The 20,312-nt window shown below is 39.7% G+C and overlaps 1 protein-coding gene across 3 annotated transcripts in view; it reads right to left on the bottom strand.

The window, feature by feature from the left end:
• Positions 1-20,312, bottom strand: part of MCF2L2 (MCF.2 cell line derived transforming sequence-like 2) — a 254,431-nt gene that overhangs the window by 99,253 nt on the left and 134,866 nt on the right. For all 3 annotated transcript variants that reach the window (XM_059391454.1, XM_059391452.1, XM_059391453.1), the window contains 2 exons: positions 15,348-15,525; positions 9,960-10,039 (listed from right to left, as the gene is read on the bottom strand). In XM_059391454.1, the coding sequence (XP_059247437.1) occupies positions 9,960-10,039; positions 15,348-15,525 (258 nt within the window). The remainder of the gene's footprint in view (positions 1-9,959; positions 10,040-15,347; positions 15,526-20,312) is intronic.

Genomic DNA, 20,312 nt, shown 5'->3' with positions numbered 1-20,312 from the left:
AACACACAGAGATGGGGAGTAGGTGGCTTGCTCAGAGAGCACGGAAGCTCCATGTCCCTATACCTTGCCCTATGCATCTCTTCCATCTGGCTGTTCCTGAATTACATCCTTTTGAGATAAACTGGTAATCTAGTAAGTAAAATGTTTCTCTGAGTTCTCGGAGCCACTCTAGCAAATTAATCAAACCCAAGGAGGGTATAATGGGAAACTGATCTATAGCAGGTTGGTCAAAAGCACCAGGGACAACCTGGACTTTTCAAATGGCATCTAAAGGGGATGGGGGAGCAATCTTAACAGGACTGAGTCCTTAACTTAAGGGAAGTGATTCTATCTCTGGGTAGACAGTGCCAGAATTTAGTTAATTGCTTGGTTGTGTTGTAAACACACACGCGCGCGCGCGCGCACACACACACACATCAGACATACATATAGCTGATGTGACATACTCTATTTTAAAATTAGGCCATCCTTGTTGCATTCTGCTCTTCTTCTTTATTTTCAATGCTTGTGAACCCACTAAAGTTCACGGTCACCACTGCCACCTGAACTTTGAAAATCTCTTAGAGAGTGAAAAGAGCACAGATTCTTCATGTGAAAGGTACATCTGGGTGGGAATCTCTGGTTTACTTTTTATTTAAAAGTGACCTTGGGCAAGACTTCTTTGCACCTTAGGTCTCTCTGTAAAAGAGGACTTACTGTATCTATATCAGAGGGGTGTTGTGGTGATTTGAGGTAAGGAATTCAAGTACTTGGTACAAAGAAGCCTTGATAAATGGTATTTGAGGTTGGCTCTTTAATATCTTCTTTGTGGGGATTAAAATGGGTAATGTCTGTAAAGCACCCAGGGACACTGACCTGCAGTAATTGCTGGGCAGTTCCTACCTGCTCCTGTGTAATAGAGACCCCATATTTCTCACTAGCTGGGAGGTGTTGGCCAAGTCACCTAGGCTCTCTGGGCATCTATTTTCTTCTGTATAAAATGAGGGAGATGTGTGAATTGGTGATGAAACACCCCTCTGCTTATAATATCAAACACCAACATAGATACTATTGCTTCTGATTTTGAGATGAAAGCTGAAATGTAGCCATATTACTTTGGGGGAAAACTTTAAATTAATCTTCCTCAAAGGTCTAGAAGGAAGACCATATTTAAATAAATGCTTGCTTTTTTCAAATATTGGGTCTTCTGTTCCTTTTATTTTGAATAATGAACCAAGAAGATTGACCACAGACCAACCAGCCAATTGCTGCTATGTTTTTTGTTAGAGATTCCTTAGGAGTCTCATGAATTATAGAATAATGCTTTTTGATTTTTTTAAAGATTTTATTTATCTGTTTGAGAGAGAGAGAGCAAGAGCGCAAGTGTGTAGGGGGAGGGGTAGAGGGGGCAGGAGTGGGACAAGCGGACTCCACCCTGAGCATAGAGCCTGCCGTGGGATTTGATCCCACGACCTTGAGATCATGACCTGAGCCAAAACCAAGAGTTGGATGCTTAACCAACTGAGCCTTTTTAAAAGGTCCCCTAAAATGATGCCTTTTTAAAGCAGAGCAACAAGTTCCTGTGGAATCATATCCTGTTCCCCTTTAGTCAACCCTGACTTAGAGTTGCCCCTAGGGTATCTCAAAGAGTGGATTTTCTCAGCCAGCTGGTGATTTAAAAGGGAATTGATCCAAAAATCACCTTACTGGAGGACTAATCAGGTGGAAAAGCCCCTCCCCATTTATGTTTATTTTATTCTTAAGAAAAAGGGGTGGCTATGAAGGCAAGCAGCTGTCAACTGCTCTAGGCCCAACATCACTCCCCAGTCTCTAGCCCAGTCTCTCCTGAGTTTCGAAATGACATCAACCAACATACAGGTCCTCTAGCAACAAACACGTAACCTGTTTTGGTTACGTTTTTTCAACAAAAATGTAACCTAAGTGTTTTGTTTCCCCCATATTTTGAAGGTCATATTTCAAAATTGAGAGAACAGGCTAATTTCTTGGCTTGAAAGGAATTTTGTTTAAAAATTTTATTTCAGGGTCGCTGGGGTGGCTTAGTCAGTTGAGTGACCAACTCTTGGTTTCAGCTCAGGTCATGATCTCAGGGTCATGAGATCAAGCCCTGCATCGGGCTACATGCTCAGTGGGGAGTCTGCTTGAGATTTTCTCTCCCTCTCCCTCTGCCCCTGCCTCTGCTCCACTGTGTGCTCTCTCTCTCTCTCTCTTTGGAGAATATCTTTTTTTTTTCCTTTTTTTTTGAGAATATCTTTTTAAAAGTATCAATCAACTTTTTAAAAATACCTACTTTTTAAAAAGTATCAGGGCGCCTGGGTGGCTCAGTGGGTTAAGCCACTGCCTTCAGCTCAGGTCGTGATCTCAGGGTCCTGGAATCGAGTCCCGCATCAGGCTCCCTGCTAAGCAGGGAGCCTGCTTTCTCTCTCTCTCTGCCTACCTCTCTGCCTACTTGTGATCTCTGTCAAATAAATAAATAAAAATCTTAAAAAAAAAAAAAGTATCAGTAGCTGGGGGCACCTGGATGGCTCAGTTACTCAAGTTTCCAACTCCTGGCTTGGGCTCAGGTCATGATCTCATGGGTGGTGGGATTGAGCCCTGGTTGGACTGCATTCAGCATATAGTCTGCTTGAGATTCTCTCCCTCTGCACCCTCTGCCCCTGCCACTTCTTGCATGCATGTACATGCACTAAAATAAATGAATAAATCTTTTAAAAAAGAAAGTGTCAATAACTGATTTTCAATTGATTATTAAGGTTTGGTTTGGTTTGGTTTTGTCCCCAAAGGAGAGATAGCAACATTTGAACTGAATCAAATTAGATTTTTCCTACAGTTAAATTATTACACTCTATGATTTTAGGGATGCTTGGAAAGCATTTTCAGTTCCAACTCTTTTAAAGTGATGGTACCTGATAAATCAAGGTGAAAGTATCATTTATTGTTTTATCACATTTCTTTAAAAAAGAAGCTACTAGACCTTATTGTGAGAAGAAGTAAGGTAGATAAAGGCTGAACCATCCTCTTCATTTCCATATAAAGCGTGACCATTGCAAGTATTTATGGTTAAGCATTTTACAAAATTATAAATTAATCTTGAAAACCAGAGAAGGTAAAGAAGTAGAACAAGCAAGAATTACTGAAAAATTACACAATGGTGGGTTGTAGGGAGGACAATGGGGGAAAATGGAAAAAGAAAACTCTCCAAAGGCCATTCAACCTCCAGCCTCAGTCCAGTCCAAGGTGGTCTCAGAGACAGTCCCAGAGTGAAAAGCATCAGCCCTGGGAAGGGATGGCTCTGCCTTTTCCTCCCCATTGCTAGAACTTCTGAGGGAATGGGGGAAACCTTTTCTTTGTCATTTTTTTTTGTTTATTTTTGTTTTCTCCTTTTTGAGATCCAGGGAGTTCTGATGTGGAGAATAGGAAGAACTTTTGAAAAACAGGACCACTTAGAGACTCTACCGTGGGAACAGATTGCTAGCTGGCTAGTCTGTTCTGTTTGCACCATCTCACCGGCCCTTCCCAGCACATCTTTTCTTATTCTTCATTGTCACTGCCAGAAGAAGCCACTGCCTTTGGATAATAGGGCAGTCTGTCTTTCTTTCCTTTTCTTTTCTTTTTAATGACAAGTATTTCCAGAAGGGTTAAGGAGCTGTCTGTCACTCATCATTCATGCACTGCTATGAATTAGCTCATTCAGATATTCTCCTACCTCTAGACCAGATCAGCTGTATTGTGTAGGCACTTCCAAGAGGGAAGGGAGAGGAGAGGAAGGTTTTAGCACATATTAGAGCCGTTTGGAGGAGAAGGGCAGGCTTGAGAAGACAGGCATGAGCAGTCCTGAGGCTTTGTGGAATGGAAAATGAACAGAGAAAGATAGGGGAATGGGTCCCAAATGTAAACTTTTCCTATTTAAAAAATTTTCCAGGGTCTCTTTTATCTAAGATCTTGAATTTCCCAGCCATTAGTAATTAGTTCAATGATCTTACTTGTTAAATTGGTTTTTAAAGACTGGACTAACACTCGAAAACAATGTTTATAATATTTTGTTTATGAGAAAAGTGTCTTTTTAAAAAAATGCAACATTGTTTTTACAATGATTTACAATGCTGTAGTTCTGTTTAAAGGATCAGAAATTGAGAAATATGTTGCAAGACACCTTTCTCCCACTCCCAAACCAAGAAATGTGACCAAGGACATAGAAGTTTCCTATATATTTGGAATTCTCTCAAGCTATTTGATTTCATGTGGTTTTAATCTCAATGTATAACTGTCAATGTAACATTATTTTTGTGTGTCTGTAAATCTTAACTCATAAATAAAATCACAAGTTTGAAAGGTATTTTTTTAGACGAATCTTTGATCCTTAACCTATTTCACAAGTAATTTCCACATAACCTCAAGGTCAGCTGGCTTATTCTCTTTGGTATGTGTGTTGGAGGAGAAAGCTACAGCTCATAGGAAGAGAAGGTGTGGGTTGCTGTTACAGATGTACGAAACCCTACAAAAGTTGGACTCAAATTTTTAAGTCCTCACTTTCTCCAGATTTTTTCTAAGTGCTCTATATTAGCAAACAAATTCATCTAATTAGAAATCCATGATGGAAACCTCAAGGTATCTTCAATATCTTCTCTCCCTCTCTATTAAATCGGCTCCCTTTCTTCTCTGCCTTGATCTATTCCTCATTCATCATACTTTCTGAGACAGTCTAGTGTGTTCGAGGCACTGGGGAGGATATCTGGATTAACAGGTACAAGCTCTGCCCATCTCCCTTTTTCTGTCATTAGGAGGCTCTTAACACTGGAGTTACACCTAGACTGTAACACCTGCTGGCAGCTGGTCCATCTACCTGCCTTCTTCTAGTCTACTCTTCATTGCCATACCAGAGTCATCTTTCTAATACATAGGTGTCCTTCCTGGCAACAACTTCTAACCAAAGCCTTCAGCAACCTGTTCTGGTCTACCTCTCTGGCTTTCTCGAACCATTCCCAGAAAAGCCTATACCCCTTCAGATTTTTGATACTTTATATCCTTCCCCATCTTGACTGCCTTTCTCTGTCTTATCCAACTTTCAAAGTTGTATTTATTTTTCAAAGCTAAGTTCAAATGCCATCTCCTTTATAAAAATATCCCCAATACTGTTGTTATGAACTGTTCCTTCTTCTGCCTTCTAACGTGTTATATTCCTTTTAGCAAAGGTATGTCATTCTCCTCTACATTATAAATTATTTGAAATATATAGTTTCCCTCATGAGACTTGTAAGTTTCCTGAGTTCAGGCCCCATGTTAGAATTGTTTCCATATGACCCATAGCAATTGCTTTAATATATAGTAAATGGAGCAGAATATGACACCAATGAGATATTTTAGTCAACAGTGGTCTTAACTGTTATTCTGTCCTATTTCATATAGCTCCCTCAATGAAAGTACATTCTCATAGATTAATATAATCACACACTTGCTTCACTAAGTTCTGGACTGTATTAGCCTAAGAGATCTGTATCTACCTTAATGAGCTCTCTTCATCCCGAGTCTTCATGACATATGAATATAGCCTCTAGGCAAGTGTGGCCCAAAATGCATCCTTATACCACCTAGTTAATTCTAGTTACCAAATTAAAAATATTGAATTTAAAAGTTAAAAATTCAGATTCCAGGACCATACTCTAGCCCTCCTGAATCACAATCTGAGGGTAGATCTTGAGAATCTCCATCATTAATAAGCTTCTCAGGGCTACAATCCATAGGAAACCCTGATAATCTCCATTCTAGAAATTCCTCAGAAAGCTTAGTTGGGGGCTGCCTCAAAGACCTTGTGGATTCTCTCAATGACCAGACTTCAAGCATCATAGAGGGTGAACCCTGAAATGCACTTACAGTTTATATAGCTCTCCTGTTGAGAATCAGAGGTAAATGAAAGCTCTGGGGATTTAAAGGAGTGAGAAAGCAAGGAACTGAATTTGGACCTGATCTGCTATTATTTGGCAAAACAGTACATATTCAAGATCAGGAGAAGCTATCCAATTTAAGACCCGGGCCTGACTGCCCTTCAGCCACTGTTCATCTTTTACACAGTACATTTTATCTATAAACATGGGATTAAATGGGAAACTAAAATTACAAAGAATCCGCTGTATGTAAGGCATCATGCTAGGTGCTCCCACATATTTCTCATGTTTTAAATATTTTATTTTGATTATTTAACATTATCATTATTAATGAAGTCATGTAGTTCTCATTTAATCAGACACCTGTGAGGTGGCTTTATTCCCATTTTGCAGAAGAGGAATTTAGAGTATGAGAGATTCAGTAAACCGGTAGTTAGATTAAGTAACTAATAGGTTATAGGTAAATAGATTAAGTTAAATAGATAAGTAAACTGTTAGATTAAATAAACTACGAGTTTCAAATCCCGGTTCCACCATTTACTAGTTGTGTGACCCTTAGGGAAGCTCACTTAACTTCTCAGGGTCTCAACAGCATCATGAATAAAACAAGGGAAACATCAGCTTCCTCATCTTCTTCCTCAAGGTATTGAGGATTTGGGATGAAATCAGGTACATAGAGCATGCAGCACAATGTCTGGGTCTCACCAGTGTTAGCAACCTCTCCCTCACCTTCTCATTCTCTAACTTACAGAATTGGGGGTTTTTTTTCTTTAATTTTTATGGAGGAGGCTGTTTGCGTGCAAGTTTAAAAAGGCCCCTGCTATGCTAAGCCACACTAACAGGTGCCCAGCAACAGTTTGTTGGTGCTCACAGCCAGTAGCTCGGCCTTTATCCTGAGAGTTCACATTCATGAAAAAGGAATTTTCATCAGTGTCTGGCCTCTTTCCAGCTCTGAAGCTGTGATACGAACAGCCTGGAAAAGCAGCCCTTGTGAGTCATGCTTCCAGGTTCTAGCTTCCAGCTGGTGATGTAAAGGACCCAAATCAGCCACATCACCACTGCCAGCAACCACTGCAAATCCCCACGGCTGGGCTTTCCCAGACCTCGTCGGGGAGTCTAGTGCAGGGGTGCACAGCTGCCAGACGGCCCCGGAGCCACAGCCCGTTTGTCAGGTTGAGTGTGCATCCCTTCCGACAAGAAAAGCCAAGAGTACCCCACCTGAGAAGACAGAACACCTTTTTTGGAAATGAGTTCTCTGATGATGATAAAATCATAGCTTGATTTGGTTGCATGATTTTGTTGTATGTAGTCACTATCTGAGTCTAGGGGCAATCATGGGTAGCTTTGGTTTATTTCTCTCTCTCTCTTTTTTTTTTTTTTTTTTTTTTTTGGTCTGTGAGCATTTACCCAAGGAAAGGAAGGCGTGGCATTTACCACAGTGTTATGATCTGCGTTGTGCTTTCATTTTGTCTTTACATTCTATGTCAAAGGTCAAGGATGTCTGATTGTCCCCAGAGTCAGAGGTTATGCATTTTGGTCCTCTGTCCTGGACAGTGGCCACAAAACACAAGCAGCAATGATTCTTCTTGATGTTAGCCAACCTCCTTGCTCCTCCTTTTAATAAGCCATGAATCACACAGACATAAATCGAAACCTTTTTTCTAACCTACTTTTTTTTTTTAACCAGTTTTCTTACATATTTTGAAATGATGATTTCCCTGGTTATCCTACCTACCTTGTCAAGTGCTGATGGAATTTATTGGTCCTGAGTTGATTTTTAAGGCTAGGATTTGGGGATTAATTCATAAACCCTCTTCCTTCCTACTCGTGGTCATTCATGACTATATGGATTCTGCTCACGCTTCTCACAGCCTTGGCTTTTAGAAGTCGAAGTCTGACCAGCTTCTGTTCGCCAAATTGAGGAAGTCTGGCAGACAATTCCTACTCTGCTTCCTCCACTGTCTTGACTGTTAACATAATGTTGTTGCAGGAAAAGCCCTTTATTAAATACACAAGTGAGGTAACAATAAGGAAAAAAAAAACAACAAAAGCCCAGGACAATTGTAACATGGGCTTGCACTGGCTTACCAACACCGATGCTATTGGTGATCTGCCTAACTATGAGGCAGCCGGCACCCTAGAAGGATGAGCTTAGAATCTGAATTAAATAAGCAGCACGGGCAAAGGGAAGAAACCAGAAATTCTAGTGGCCCGAGCTTCTTGGATTCTACCTAACATTTTCCAACTCTATAGGCCTCTGGTTCTTCCCCTGCCCTAGTTCTTGCATTGTCTATTTTTACCAATATATAAAATCAAAGTAAATAATAAATGTAGCTTATGGAAGCCTTTCCTCTTAAACACCCTAAGGTCTTCCCTGAGAAAAGGTGCCTTACGCTTACTGACTCTGACTATATTTTCCTTTTTTGTTTTTTCAACAAATAAAACAGCAGCACTCATATTTATTGTTCACACTTACTGAAATAACTCACTCAATTTTGGATTCTTTTATATGAGAACCTCCAGGTACACACAACCCCTCTGGCATCTTTGTAAATTGTGTAGGCCATAAATACGTTGTCTAAAGATGAGGCAAAGAAAATCACAGAGCAGCGAGGTAAGTTCAAATCACACTGTGGGTTAATAGCAACAGCATGTAAGTTCAGGGGCTGGACCTGAGCTTTGGTGCACTTGACCCAGCTCTCACCTTCAGAGATAAGATTCTCGGAAGCCCAGGGTACAGAGATGGTAGGGTGGTGCTCAGTTTTGAAGGTGATCACGGGTAAGCCCTTTTTATGCCGTGCAATAATTCCACAAACTTCATGGATGTCAAGTCTGATGAAGCTTCATTACATTTGCCCATTTCAAAAAACTGCTCATTACTCTTTAAAATGGCTGATCACAGCTGTGTGAAACTGCAGAGTGTTACCTAACTCTGGAAGACATGGTAAAGCAATTTCTCCCTCCGCAGGGGATTCTGAAACACTACAGCAATGTTCTCAACTGCCTAAACAGACAGAAGATAGCAGCTTGTTAAGAAAAGTCTGCTGGGAACTCCACTTCCCACCTTGTTTATGTCTCAAGGAAGAAAAGTTGGAGACCCCCTTTCTGCTTGACTCCATCATGGGCGGTGGAATACCTGTGGGGTCCTCTATTCAGACCCCGAGGCACAGATGCTGAGTCCAAACTGTTGCTAAAGTGCGTGTAACCCAGGGTCCACTGGCATCTGCCTTCAGAACCATTCTGTCATTCAGATACTCACCTTTTAGGGAGGCAGGAGGAAAGGAACCCCTTCCAGGGTTGCTACTACGGCAACACATTTTTTATTTGGGCATTTAAATATAATGTTACTTTACAATTATACGGTGCTTGGCACTTTTCAAATTTCCATTTGCTGCTCAAAATTAGTTTCAGGTAATAGCTATTGCTATCCCCATTTTTACAGATGAGAAACAGGCTTAAAGTGGCATCTGTGGCTTCCAGGCAGGTGTGCCTGATTCCAAAGTTTATGCTTTCTTTTTTTAAACTTTGATTTTGAAATAATTATGGATTCCCATAAGGCTGCAAAGAAACATACAAGGAAGTCTCATGTACTCTTCCCCCACTTCCTCTAATATTAGTATCTTACACAACTAGAGTACAGTCCTAAAAGCAAGAAAATGATGTTCACACAATCTACAGAGTTTATTCAGAGTTCACCGGTGGTGCATGCACGCAAGTGTGTGTGGCTCTATGCAATTCAGCCATGGTTTTTTGCACATAAACCACACACTGTCCCAGCAATTTTAAATATGAGTCAGAGTATAGGAATGCACAAAATGACTTTTTTCTCAATAACATAGTATCTACTAACAATTACATCCACGACCAGTTTTTCTAGTTGCAATTAAGAAGAAAGAAAATGAAGAAATCCTTACAAACCTCAGCTCTTAAAAGCACTAGTCTGTGTTACGTGCCGTTACGGCCACATCGCCTGGAGGTGTGATAGGTATGGGATAGGGGAATTTCATTTATTGGTAATTATGGCAGCAATATTCGCTTATGTCAGAAATCTCAAATCATAAAAGAAAAAGGTGATCTTACCTTGACTTCAAATTTAGTCTTGTCATCTTCCTTTTCCAATGTCCCTGCATAAGTTTCCTCAGATGTCCTCTGAAGAGGAGCTAGAGAAAGAAAACATGCCATTATTGGCAACTCAGCTTAAAAATACCCCAGAGCGTGTAGCCTGGCTTGGATGAGCAGCGGGACTAGGTTAGGCTAACTGAATAACAAAGCTTAATTGAGCTACTGTGATGATTTCTGAGGTGTGAGATGAAATTGGAGGTGAAGGAGAGATGCAGAAAAGAAATAGCCTTTGACCCCAGGCATTTAACATTTGATCCGAAGAGATAAAAATCACACACAACACCACATGAAACATTAAACTACAACAAATCAGTAAACATAATGTGGTAAAAATGAGAAAATCTCCATCATTCCCATTTTTGAGTCTCGGTGAAAAGGTTACTTTCTTCAGGAAGTCTCCCTTGACATTCAGACTTCATGGATTCTTTTATGCACCGCTGCTTTAGCATTTATCTTTGTATTGTATGAAATGCAGTTGATGTTGCTCTTGGATTAGAAGACCAGATCAATTCTAGAGACCACATTTATTGAATATATCCTTTTTATTATACAAGTAGCTAATTTGTGCTTACCATAGACAATTTTAAAAAATACTAAAATCTTACCACTTACACATAACCATTTCCTTACAATTATATAAGAGGATGTCTATGCCTGCCCCAGCCAGAAACTGTTGCTAATTTAACAGTTGGATTCCAAATGTGGAACCACATTTATTAGTGGATGAAACAACTATGCGAAGAATGAGTTAGCTGAGTCAGGATGGAACTGGGCTCTCTTGCTCTTGCTCTCTTCTCTCTGTCACTCTGTCATTTTCCCCTCCTTTCCACAGAGCTCTTGGGACACCTGGGAGATATCTTTTCTTCAGGCCTCAAAGGCCATTTGGCAGTAAGAATGGGACTTGGGAAGGAGAAGCCCTAGTTAGGCCTTGAGACTTTCTAACCTAGCATTACCAGAGGGCTGCACTGGGGATGATAGCTGCAAGGCTAAAAAGTGATACTTTGAGTTCTTGTCATTGTCAACACCCTTGTGAATAGAGCTCCCTTGGAAAACTTATAGCATACCTGTGAACGACCTAAGAATTTGAGCATTTCTAGGTCCCATGGCCAAAATGCCATCCACCTAATGCTCCCAACATAGCACCCTGATACTTACCTGTGGTGAACAGTGGCCTCCAGAAATTCCTCCTAACTCTTGGGCTCTCTGAGTCAACTGGAATCTGCTTGGGCTTTCTATGGACTTTTTCACAGATATTATTGAAATCTGTAGTGAAGTGTCCTGTTTGCTGCCCCTGGTTATATGATCACTGAAGCTACTTCATAACGATCAACAATCCTTTGGGCATCCCTGTAAACTGAGCATTATTACCAGGCATAACAGCTAGATGCTAGGAGTGCGTACGTTATAGCTGGCAACACTCAGGACTGACAAGCACCACCCTGCCCACTGTAAGTGCAATAATGAAGTTCAAGGCTGGGGCGAGCAGCCACACAGCCAGCATTCAAGTCTTGCTCCTCCATGTAAAAGACACATATTCTCGGAGTAATCTCTGTGCCTTAGCTTCTTCATCTGTGAAGTGTGGAATAATGAGAAAGCCTACAGCACAGGCTTGTTATAATGGCTTAATGAGTTAACGTGTGCAAAGTGTTTAGATCATGGTAAATAGTATATTTTAGCTATTATTATAGCCACAAAAGAATTTTTTTGCATTCCTTATAAACTTTAGAGAGGTTAAATTTTGTACCCAAGGCCCCCAGCTAACAAGAGTCAGAGCCAAGATTCCAGCTCCCTCACGTTCGTTCCACTGTGAAATATAATGGTTTCTCTTGGAACGGACTCCGTTACTAAGGAACTGGATAAATGTGTTTGAAAATCCTGTTAGTGACTTGCCTGAATCCACCATACTCAGTGGTTAGTATCCAAAACAAAAGTGCAGAATTGTTCTGCAAAATGAGCAAGAAGTCTGGCCAAAGTCAATGATACTCGTTCAGACGTGACAAAGATCTGTTTATGCTCGAAGGGTCATTGTCCATTATAAGATCTTGTAAAAAAAAAAAATAAAAAAAGAGAAACAAGCTATCATTCCTGCTTTATTTACTTGTAACAAACATATATTCCTTGAAACAATGACAGTGGAAACATCAAAGAAGTGAACATAATTTAGTTTTGGGAATGAGTCCTAAATGAAAATTAAGGAAAACCAAGTCCTATTTCTAGCCATCTAAAAAGATGTCTCTATGTGTGTGAAAATCTATTTGTATTTGTCAGTAGGATGTGTGCATAAGTGCATTGAGTGTGCATAGGTATGTGCATTGAGTGTGTGTGTGTGTGTGCACACAAAAATTCAAGAAAAAATGCACTATACTGTTATCAAGGCTTGCTTCTAAAAATTGCAATATGTGATGGGAGATAGGGGACTGTAAACCAAACAAAATGGAGAATTACCAAGACCCCATAATTTACAGATAAATAAAAGCCAAAAGAATTCATTGTTATCAGATTTGCACAAGAAATGGATAGGAAATTTTTCAGCTTGAGAAGAATGACACAGTGGTAATTCAGATCTATTATAAGGAATAAAAAGAACACTGGAAATGATTGAAATGAGAGGAGATGTAAAAGATGTAAAAGATGTAAAAGATATAAAATGTATATTTTATATTTATAAAATATAAAACTATACATAAGCATATATCTGAGAAAAACAATGCAAACAGGTATGGTAAAAAGCCAATAAAAGAATTAAAAGAGAACACTAAAAAAAAAAAAATGCTAACCCAAAAGAAGGCAAGAAAGGAGGAAGAGAGGGAAAAAATGAGAAAAATAAACAAATAATGAAATTATTACTTTAAATCCAACTATATCAATAATTGTATTGTATATAAATGGACTAAATACTCCAATCAGAAACAGAATATGTTAAAAAGTCAAGATCCAATTGGGGTGCTTGGGTGGCTCAGTTAAGCATCTGCCCTCTACTTTGGTCATGATCTCAGGGTCCTAGGATTGGGCCCTGAGCCCTGCAAGGGGTTCGCTTCTCAGTGGGGAGCCTGCTTCTCCCTCTCCCCATCTCCACTTGTGCACTCTTTTGTGTGTGCTCTCTCTCTCAAATAAAATCTTTAAAATAAAAAAAAAGTCAAGACCCAATTATATGCTGCTGACAAGAGATACACTTACAAAGAAATACAAAAATGGAAAAAATATATTATCCAAACACTAAACATAAGAAAGCTGGCATGCTGTGTTAATATCAGACAAAATAGACATCAGGACAAGGAGTATTACTAAAGATCAGGAGGGAAGGAGAGATGTTTCCTAAATGGAAGAGGGCCAGAATATCTGGAAGACATAACAATTGTGAACATGTATATTCTTAATAACAGAGTTTCAAATGACAGAGTAACAAATAACATATATAGGTATCCAAGAGTAGTTTATCCTAGGAATGTACAATTGTTTTAACATTTGAAGATAAATCATTGTAATCCACCATTTTAACAAATAAAAGAGAAAAACTATATAATCATTTCAATAGATGCACCCAAAAAAGCATCTGAAAAAGTCAACAGTGATTCATGATGAAAACTCTGATCAACTCTGATCAAACTAGGAAGAGAAAGGAACTTCCTCAATCTGATAAAAGGCCTCTGTGAAAAACTTACTGTTAACATCATACTTTAAGGGAAAAAAAGGAACTCTTTGTCTTTACATGGGGAAAAGGCACAAATGTCTGCTCTCACTTTTATTCAACATTTTATCAGATGTCTCAGCCATTATAATAAGGTGAAGGAGGAAAAAGCATAAAGATTGAAACAGAAGAAGTAAAATGTCCCTATTGACAGATGGCCTGATTGTATTTTATACAGATATATATCCCTTTTGATAGTTAAATATGGTAAATTCCATTTACTATACAGTTAAACAAACAAACAAACATGAAATGCCTAAGACCTTAACACTCAAACCTATTATACTGCCAAATACCATATGACTTCATTTGTATGTGAAATTTAGGAAACAAAACAAATGAAGAAAGGGGAAAAAAAAGAGAAAGAGAGAGGCAAACCAAAAAACAGACTCAACTATAGAGAACAAATTGACGGATACCAGAGGGGAGGTAGGCAGGGCACAGGTTAAACTGGTGACAGGGCTTAAGGTGTGCACTTGTGATGAGCACGGGATGACATATGGAAGTGCTGAATCACTATATTGCACACCTGAAACTGATATTACACCGTATGTTGACTAACCGGAACTTAAATAAAAACTTAAAAAAAAAGAGCAAACCAAGACCAAAACCAAAAAACGTCTATACTGCCAAGTGAAATTATACAATGCCTAAATAAATGGAGAGTTATAACATTTATGAATTGTAAGACTCAATCCTGGTATGATAATAGTTCTCCCCAAATTGATCTATAAATCAGTGCAACCTCAAGCAGAATCTCAGCAGAAACTGGAACACGATTCTGAAATTTATATGGAAATGAAAAGGACCTAAAAAGCCAAAGTAATCTTGAAAAAGAACAAAGCTGGAAGACTTACACTACCTTTCTCAAGACTCACTATTAAGCTCTCATAATCAAGACCAAGCAGGACTGGTGTAAGGACTAATCTATTGTTTTTATCTTTACAAAGAACCAACTTTCCCACTGGACTGATAACAGAATCTTGTGAGCATTTTCTAAGGTCTTTAATGGAGTCTATCTCATGCTGATGTTATTTGCACGTTTATATTATTCTTCTTCTAGACTGTGATCAAAATGCAGCTAATCTGAACAGAGCTGTGCCATCAGTGTAAAACACACACTGGATTTTGAGGACTTAGAATAAAAAAGAATGTAAAATATCTCATTAGTAACTTCTGATATTGATTATATATTGAAACAGCATTTTGGATTTTGGTTAAATAAAACATCATTAAAACTGATTTCTCCTTGTACACAGCACTCCGTTTTCTCTCTCTAAAGTCTTCAATGCCTGTACGATTCCACACTGTAGTTTATTTTAAATAATATTTGTCAAAACAACAACCATTATGCATCTTAAATAAGCACAATTTTGGGGCACCTGGGTGGCACCTGGGAAGCCTCTGCCTTCAGCTCAGGTCATGATCCCAGGGTCCTGGGATCGAACCCCGCATCAGGCTCTCTGCTCAGCAGGGAACCTGCTTTCTCCTCTCTCTCTCTGCCTGCCTCTCTGCCTACTTGTGATTTCTGTCTGTCAAATAAATAAATAAAATCTTAAACAACAACAACAAAAACAAAACAAACAAGCACAATTTCAACCCTCATGAGTATTGATGAAACATAAGGGCACAAAGCTTCCTCTCCCCAAATAACCTACCCAAGATGCAGGGATGGCTGGTTTTTGGTGACACCCATTTTGGGGATGACTCAGGGTGGGGGGCCACGGGTTGCACTGGGCGAGTCTGTCTGGCTGCCAGTTTCATCAGACTCATTTGCCTCTTGTGAAATATTTCCTGTACGTCGCTCAGCTTCTGCAGGACTTCCTGGGCTCTGGCCTGCAGGAACAAAAGCAAATCATGACCAGGTCCTTGTACTCAGCCTGATGGCATGAAGATTTCCCTTTCTCCCTTCTTCCCCCTCCCCCAAACTCACTTCCTTCAGGTGACCCTTCCATCCACAAAGTCATGGCACAGCTCAACCTGCACCAGAATTGTGATTCTGCAAGTCTGCATCTCTCATCTGATGGACAATGATCATATCCTTTTCACTACTGTATCTCCATGCCTAGGACACTGTCTAGCACAGAGTAGTGCTCAGTAAATATATATGGAACAGATAAATGTTCACAAAGCCATGTCCATTAGTAGACGAGGATGCCACAGACCATGAATAAAGGATATTGGGCCACTTTATAGAACAGGAGGGTTTCAAAGGAAAAGGTGTGTACCCTGACGCAGAAAAGAGTTTACGTGTTCTGGGGGGAAACAGCTGGCTACATACTGAGGCAGGATCAAGGGAACCCCAAATACTCAAAAGAGAAACATTTAAATTTTATTCTGTGGGACCCCTTCTCTATACCTGAGTAATAAAGAAGTAAACTGGAAAAATACCAAGGGAAAGATAAAACTCACTGACATTCCCATAACTGACTGTATGTTCTAAAGCAAAAGTTCAAGAGAATAAGAAACAAGGCCCGGAAGTCTTCGAGCTTCACCAAGGCCTAAATTCACCTGAATACATTTTTTCTGGCCTTGCTTCCAACATGACATCCATCTACCTCTGGCGGGCCAAAGGCAGTGAGTAGTCTTTTCTTTGTCATGCCAACTTAGATGGATGTCAGACATCTCACATCTAACATCTGCCTCCTGGATGATTTTAGCCACCAAGGAAAGAACCCTAAATTAGAAGAGCTCAACCACCACAATCCACGCAGGGTGCTCTGAGGATGCCTCATTCCAAAAGTACAGGTTTAGCACACACTCAGGGAGGTTGCCACATTTCACAGCTAGTAAAGTAAATGTGTCTTTTTTTTATGCTGGCCATCTTCTGGAAAGAGCCAAGAGCCCAGAGCCCTGAGGGAGGACTACCGAGTCAGCTACGGAACCACCATTTCCCTTCAGCCTGAGGGTCCCATCAAGGCTGATCCCTCCTCCAACATCTAGTACTGGTCTCAGTCCTTGTAGAGTCTGAGTACAGACATGGATGGTCTGACGCAGCAACCACTAGCCACATGAGGCTACTGAGCCCCCAAAATGCAGCTAATCTGAATGGAGCTGTGCCATCAGTGTAAAACACACTGGATTTTGAGGACTTAGAAAAAAAAAAGAATGTAAAATATCTCATTAGTAACTTCTGATATTGATTATTGAAACAGTATTTTGGATTGGTTAAATAAAACATCATTAAAACTGCACGTGGGTTGTTTTTTTTTTTTTTTTTTCACTTTTTTCAATTTTTCCAGACCAGACCTTAAGAAACCTTAAGTCACATATACAGCTGGCGTTATATTTCTACTGAACAGTGTTGGTCTGGATTAGGGGTTAGCAAAATTTTTTTGAAATGGACCAAAGAGTAAATATTTCAGAATTTGCAGACCATCTGGTCTCTGTTACAACTACTGACCTCTTTGTAGCATTAAAGCAGTCACAGACAACATACACTACATAGATGAATGAGTGTGGTTGTATTCTGATAAAACTTTGTAAAAGTAGGTGGCAAGCAGTTTTCACGCACAGGCTGTAGTTTGCAGACCCCTAATCTAGATTAAGGTAGGGCTTATATTTAAAAGGTCTGATAGGAGGAATTTGAGAGACAGGGCAGGGGGTGGTGGGGGTAAAGAGGGAAAAAATGAAGCAAGATGGGGTCATGAGGGAGACAAACCATAAGAGACTCAGTCTCACAAAACAAACTGAGGGCTGCTGGGGGGTGGGGGGCTAAGGATAGGGTGGCTGGGTTTTTGGCATTGGGGACGGTATGTGCTCTGGTGAATGCTGTGAAAAGTGTAAGCCTGATGATTCACAGACCTGTACCCCTGGGGCAAATAATACATTATATGTTAATTTAAAAAATGCTAAGGTGGCAAAAAAATTTTTTTTTAAGAAAAAAAAAAGAAAAGGTCTCTTTAAGGAATGTGCCTCTAGCCTCAGGAAGCTCAGCTGTATAGTGGACTACAGGTTCTGACAATACAGCAATAAGTCCAGATCCCAAAAAGAAACCAAATCTCCTATGTTAGGATTAAGCAATGTCAGTTTGTGTTTCTGGGGTGATGGTGATAAGACTTGGTGGCTAGCCCAGTGATAACCTAGAACACTGAGTCACGGGTGTTAACTGCTACACAAATACCAAGAAATCTGACTGAAAGAATGACTATCGAATTAGTGGTATATGGTGTACAGCCTTGATGTGAGATCAGTGCCACATGCTGGAGCCCCCTGGCCCACCATTTGGATTTAACAGGATTTGAATCACCTTTGCCCTTTTGTATCTCTCCCTTAAGGTCCCAGAGTGAACCCTGGAAATGGCGAGGTGGTCTCCCTCAGATGAGGGAAAGGATTGGGACAAGATTAACAACTGCATCCCCTCCTTTCCTCTTTCCTCTTTTTACTTGCAAATCCATTCTCCATACCATAATCAGAATTCTCTTTCCCGGAAATAAATCTAACCATATAAGTTCCTTGTTTAAATGACCTGCTAGGATAAAACCCCGACTCCTCATGAAACACTGGACCCCTAATTAACTACACTGATTTCCCTCCAGTCTAACCTCCATGAGTCCCCGCCCCTCACTCCAGCCTCCAGCCGTGGCAGTTACAGGAACGTTCTTGTTTCCAGTCTCTCTGTTTTTGCATCTCCTGTTCCATCTGCTGAGGTTCTCTCCCTCTGCTTTGTGTCCCTTGAAAACTCCTACCCAATCTTCAAGACCAAATTTAGGCATCTTCTAGGAACACCCTGACTTCCCTAGGCTGAGCTGACCTTTGTGTCCCCTACGTGCTCCACTGTCCCTTTCACTCCCTATGTTCTTGGACCAACGGGCACTTAACTGGGGATGTGCTTGTCTTCCACTAAACTGCCACCACCTTCATTATAGGTGAATGAAGTGAATGTTTAAAGAATTGAATTTTGCTATTTGTTAACTGCGATTGTTTCGTTTTTTAGACTGCGTGGTGAAAGTGAACACCAGAGTAAAATCAAAACAGCACTAAGAGGGTGGTGGAGTAGCAATGTAGTGTAGAAAAGCACCTCAAGAGCCTCAGACAGATGGGGGGGGGGTGAGGCTGCTACAAGCATAATCGTTTAATTGTAGATGCAGTTTTCGTAATCACTATGCCTTAATTGTAACAGATTCAATTGTTTACACGTAGACTACCACTGTTTTATAAATAAATTTTATCTTTTCAAACAGTTTTAGAATTACAGAAAAAAATACAAAATAGTACAGAGTTCCCATATAGACCATCCAGTTTCTACTATCTTAACAGTTTACATTAGTATGGTATATTTCTTACAATTAATAAAATAGTATCGATGTTACTTCTATTATTAAAATAAATAACTATTATTATTCAATAAAGTCCACACTTTAGTTAGAGTTCTTCAATTTTACCTAATGTACCTTTTCTCCCAGGGTCCCATCCAGGATACTATATTACATGTAGTTGTCATGACTTCTTAGATTCCTCTTGGCTGTGGCAGTTTCTCAGCTTTTACTGGTTTTTGATGACCTTGACTATCTTGAGGAGTATTGGTCAGATATTTTGTAGCATGTCCCTCAGTTAGAATTTATCTGATGTTTTCTCATGATTAGACTGGAGTTATGGGTTTTGGGGGTAAGATCATGGAACTAAAGTGGCATGTTCATCATATTACATTAAGGGTACCTCAAATCTGCATAACACTGTTTTGATGTTGACCTTGGTCACCTAGTTGAGGTCGTGTATATAAAGTAACTTTACCATAAAGTCAGTTTTTGTTTCTCCCTCCCTATACTGTATTCTTCAAAAGGAAGTCACTACACATAGCCCACATTTGAGGGTTGGAAATTATACTCTACAGCCTTGAGGGCAAAGTATCTACAAAAATAATTTAGAATTCTTCTGCATGGGAGATTAGTTTCTTCTGCCCCATTTATTTACTTATTTCACCATTTATTTATGTCAGAATGGGTTCATGGATATGTATTTTATACTTTGGGTTGGAATCCAATACTACTTTATTAATTTTATTGCTCAAATTGTTCTAACATTGGCCGTGGGGAGTTCTTTTCAGTTCCTGCCTATGTCCCATCACTGTGGTTTGTTATTTTGCTTTTAGTAGTTCCTTCTGGCACTACAAGATGCTCTAGGATCATCTTGTATATTCCCCGTCCCAGCCCTAGAATCAGCCATTTCTCCAAGGAGCTCAGGAGTCTTCTACTGAAGAATGGTATTAGAAACAAAGATCTCAGGCCTAGGTGGGCTCATTGACACTAGGGGTCTCATTGATTGTAGGCTATCTCAATTGTCAAAGTAAAAAGATACATGTGTCTGTACCATATTTACACATACATATATTTAGGAATATTTCTAGATGTATAGAGTACCAGTTTTGACAACAAAGTCATTACTTCTCAGTGGACACAACTTTCTCTGACACAACAGGATCTTTAAGTCTTATAACCTAAAATTTTATTCCAAACTGAAAGAAGAAAAGATGGGCTTGGGGGATTTTTGATCCACTTTTGACATAGGATTTAAAAAAATATTTCTCTTATAATCCTCTCCTTCCTCCATGTTTCTGCTTCTTTTCTTTTCCTTTTTTTTTTTTTTTAAAGATTTTATTTATTTATTTGACAGACAGAGATCAC

Source organism: Mustela nigripes, chromosome 2, assembly GCF_022355385.1.
Source record: "Mustela nigripes isolate SB6536 chromosome 2, MUSNIG.SB6536, whole genome shotgun sequence".
Classification (NCBI taxonomy): Eukaryota; Metazoa; Chordata; class Mammalia; order Carnivora; family Mustelidae; genus Mustela; species Mustela nigripes.
Note: the sequence above shows the minus strand (reverse complement) of the source record. Positions and strands in the feature narration are given on the sequence as shown.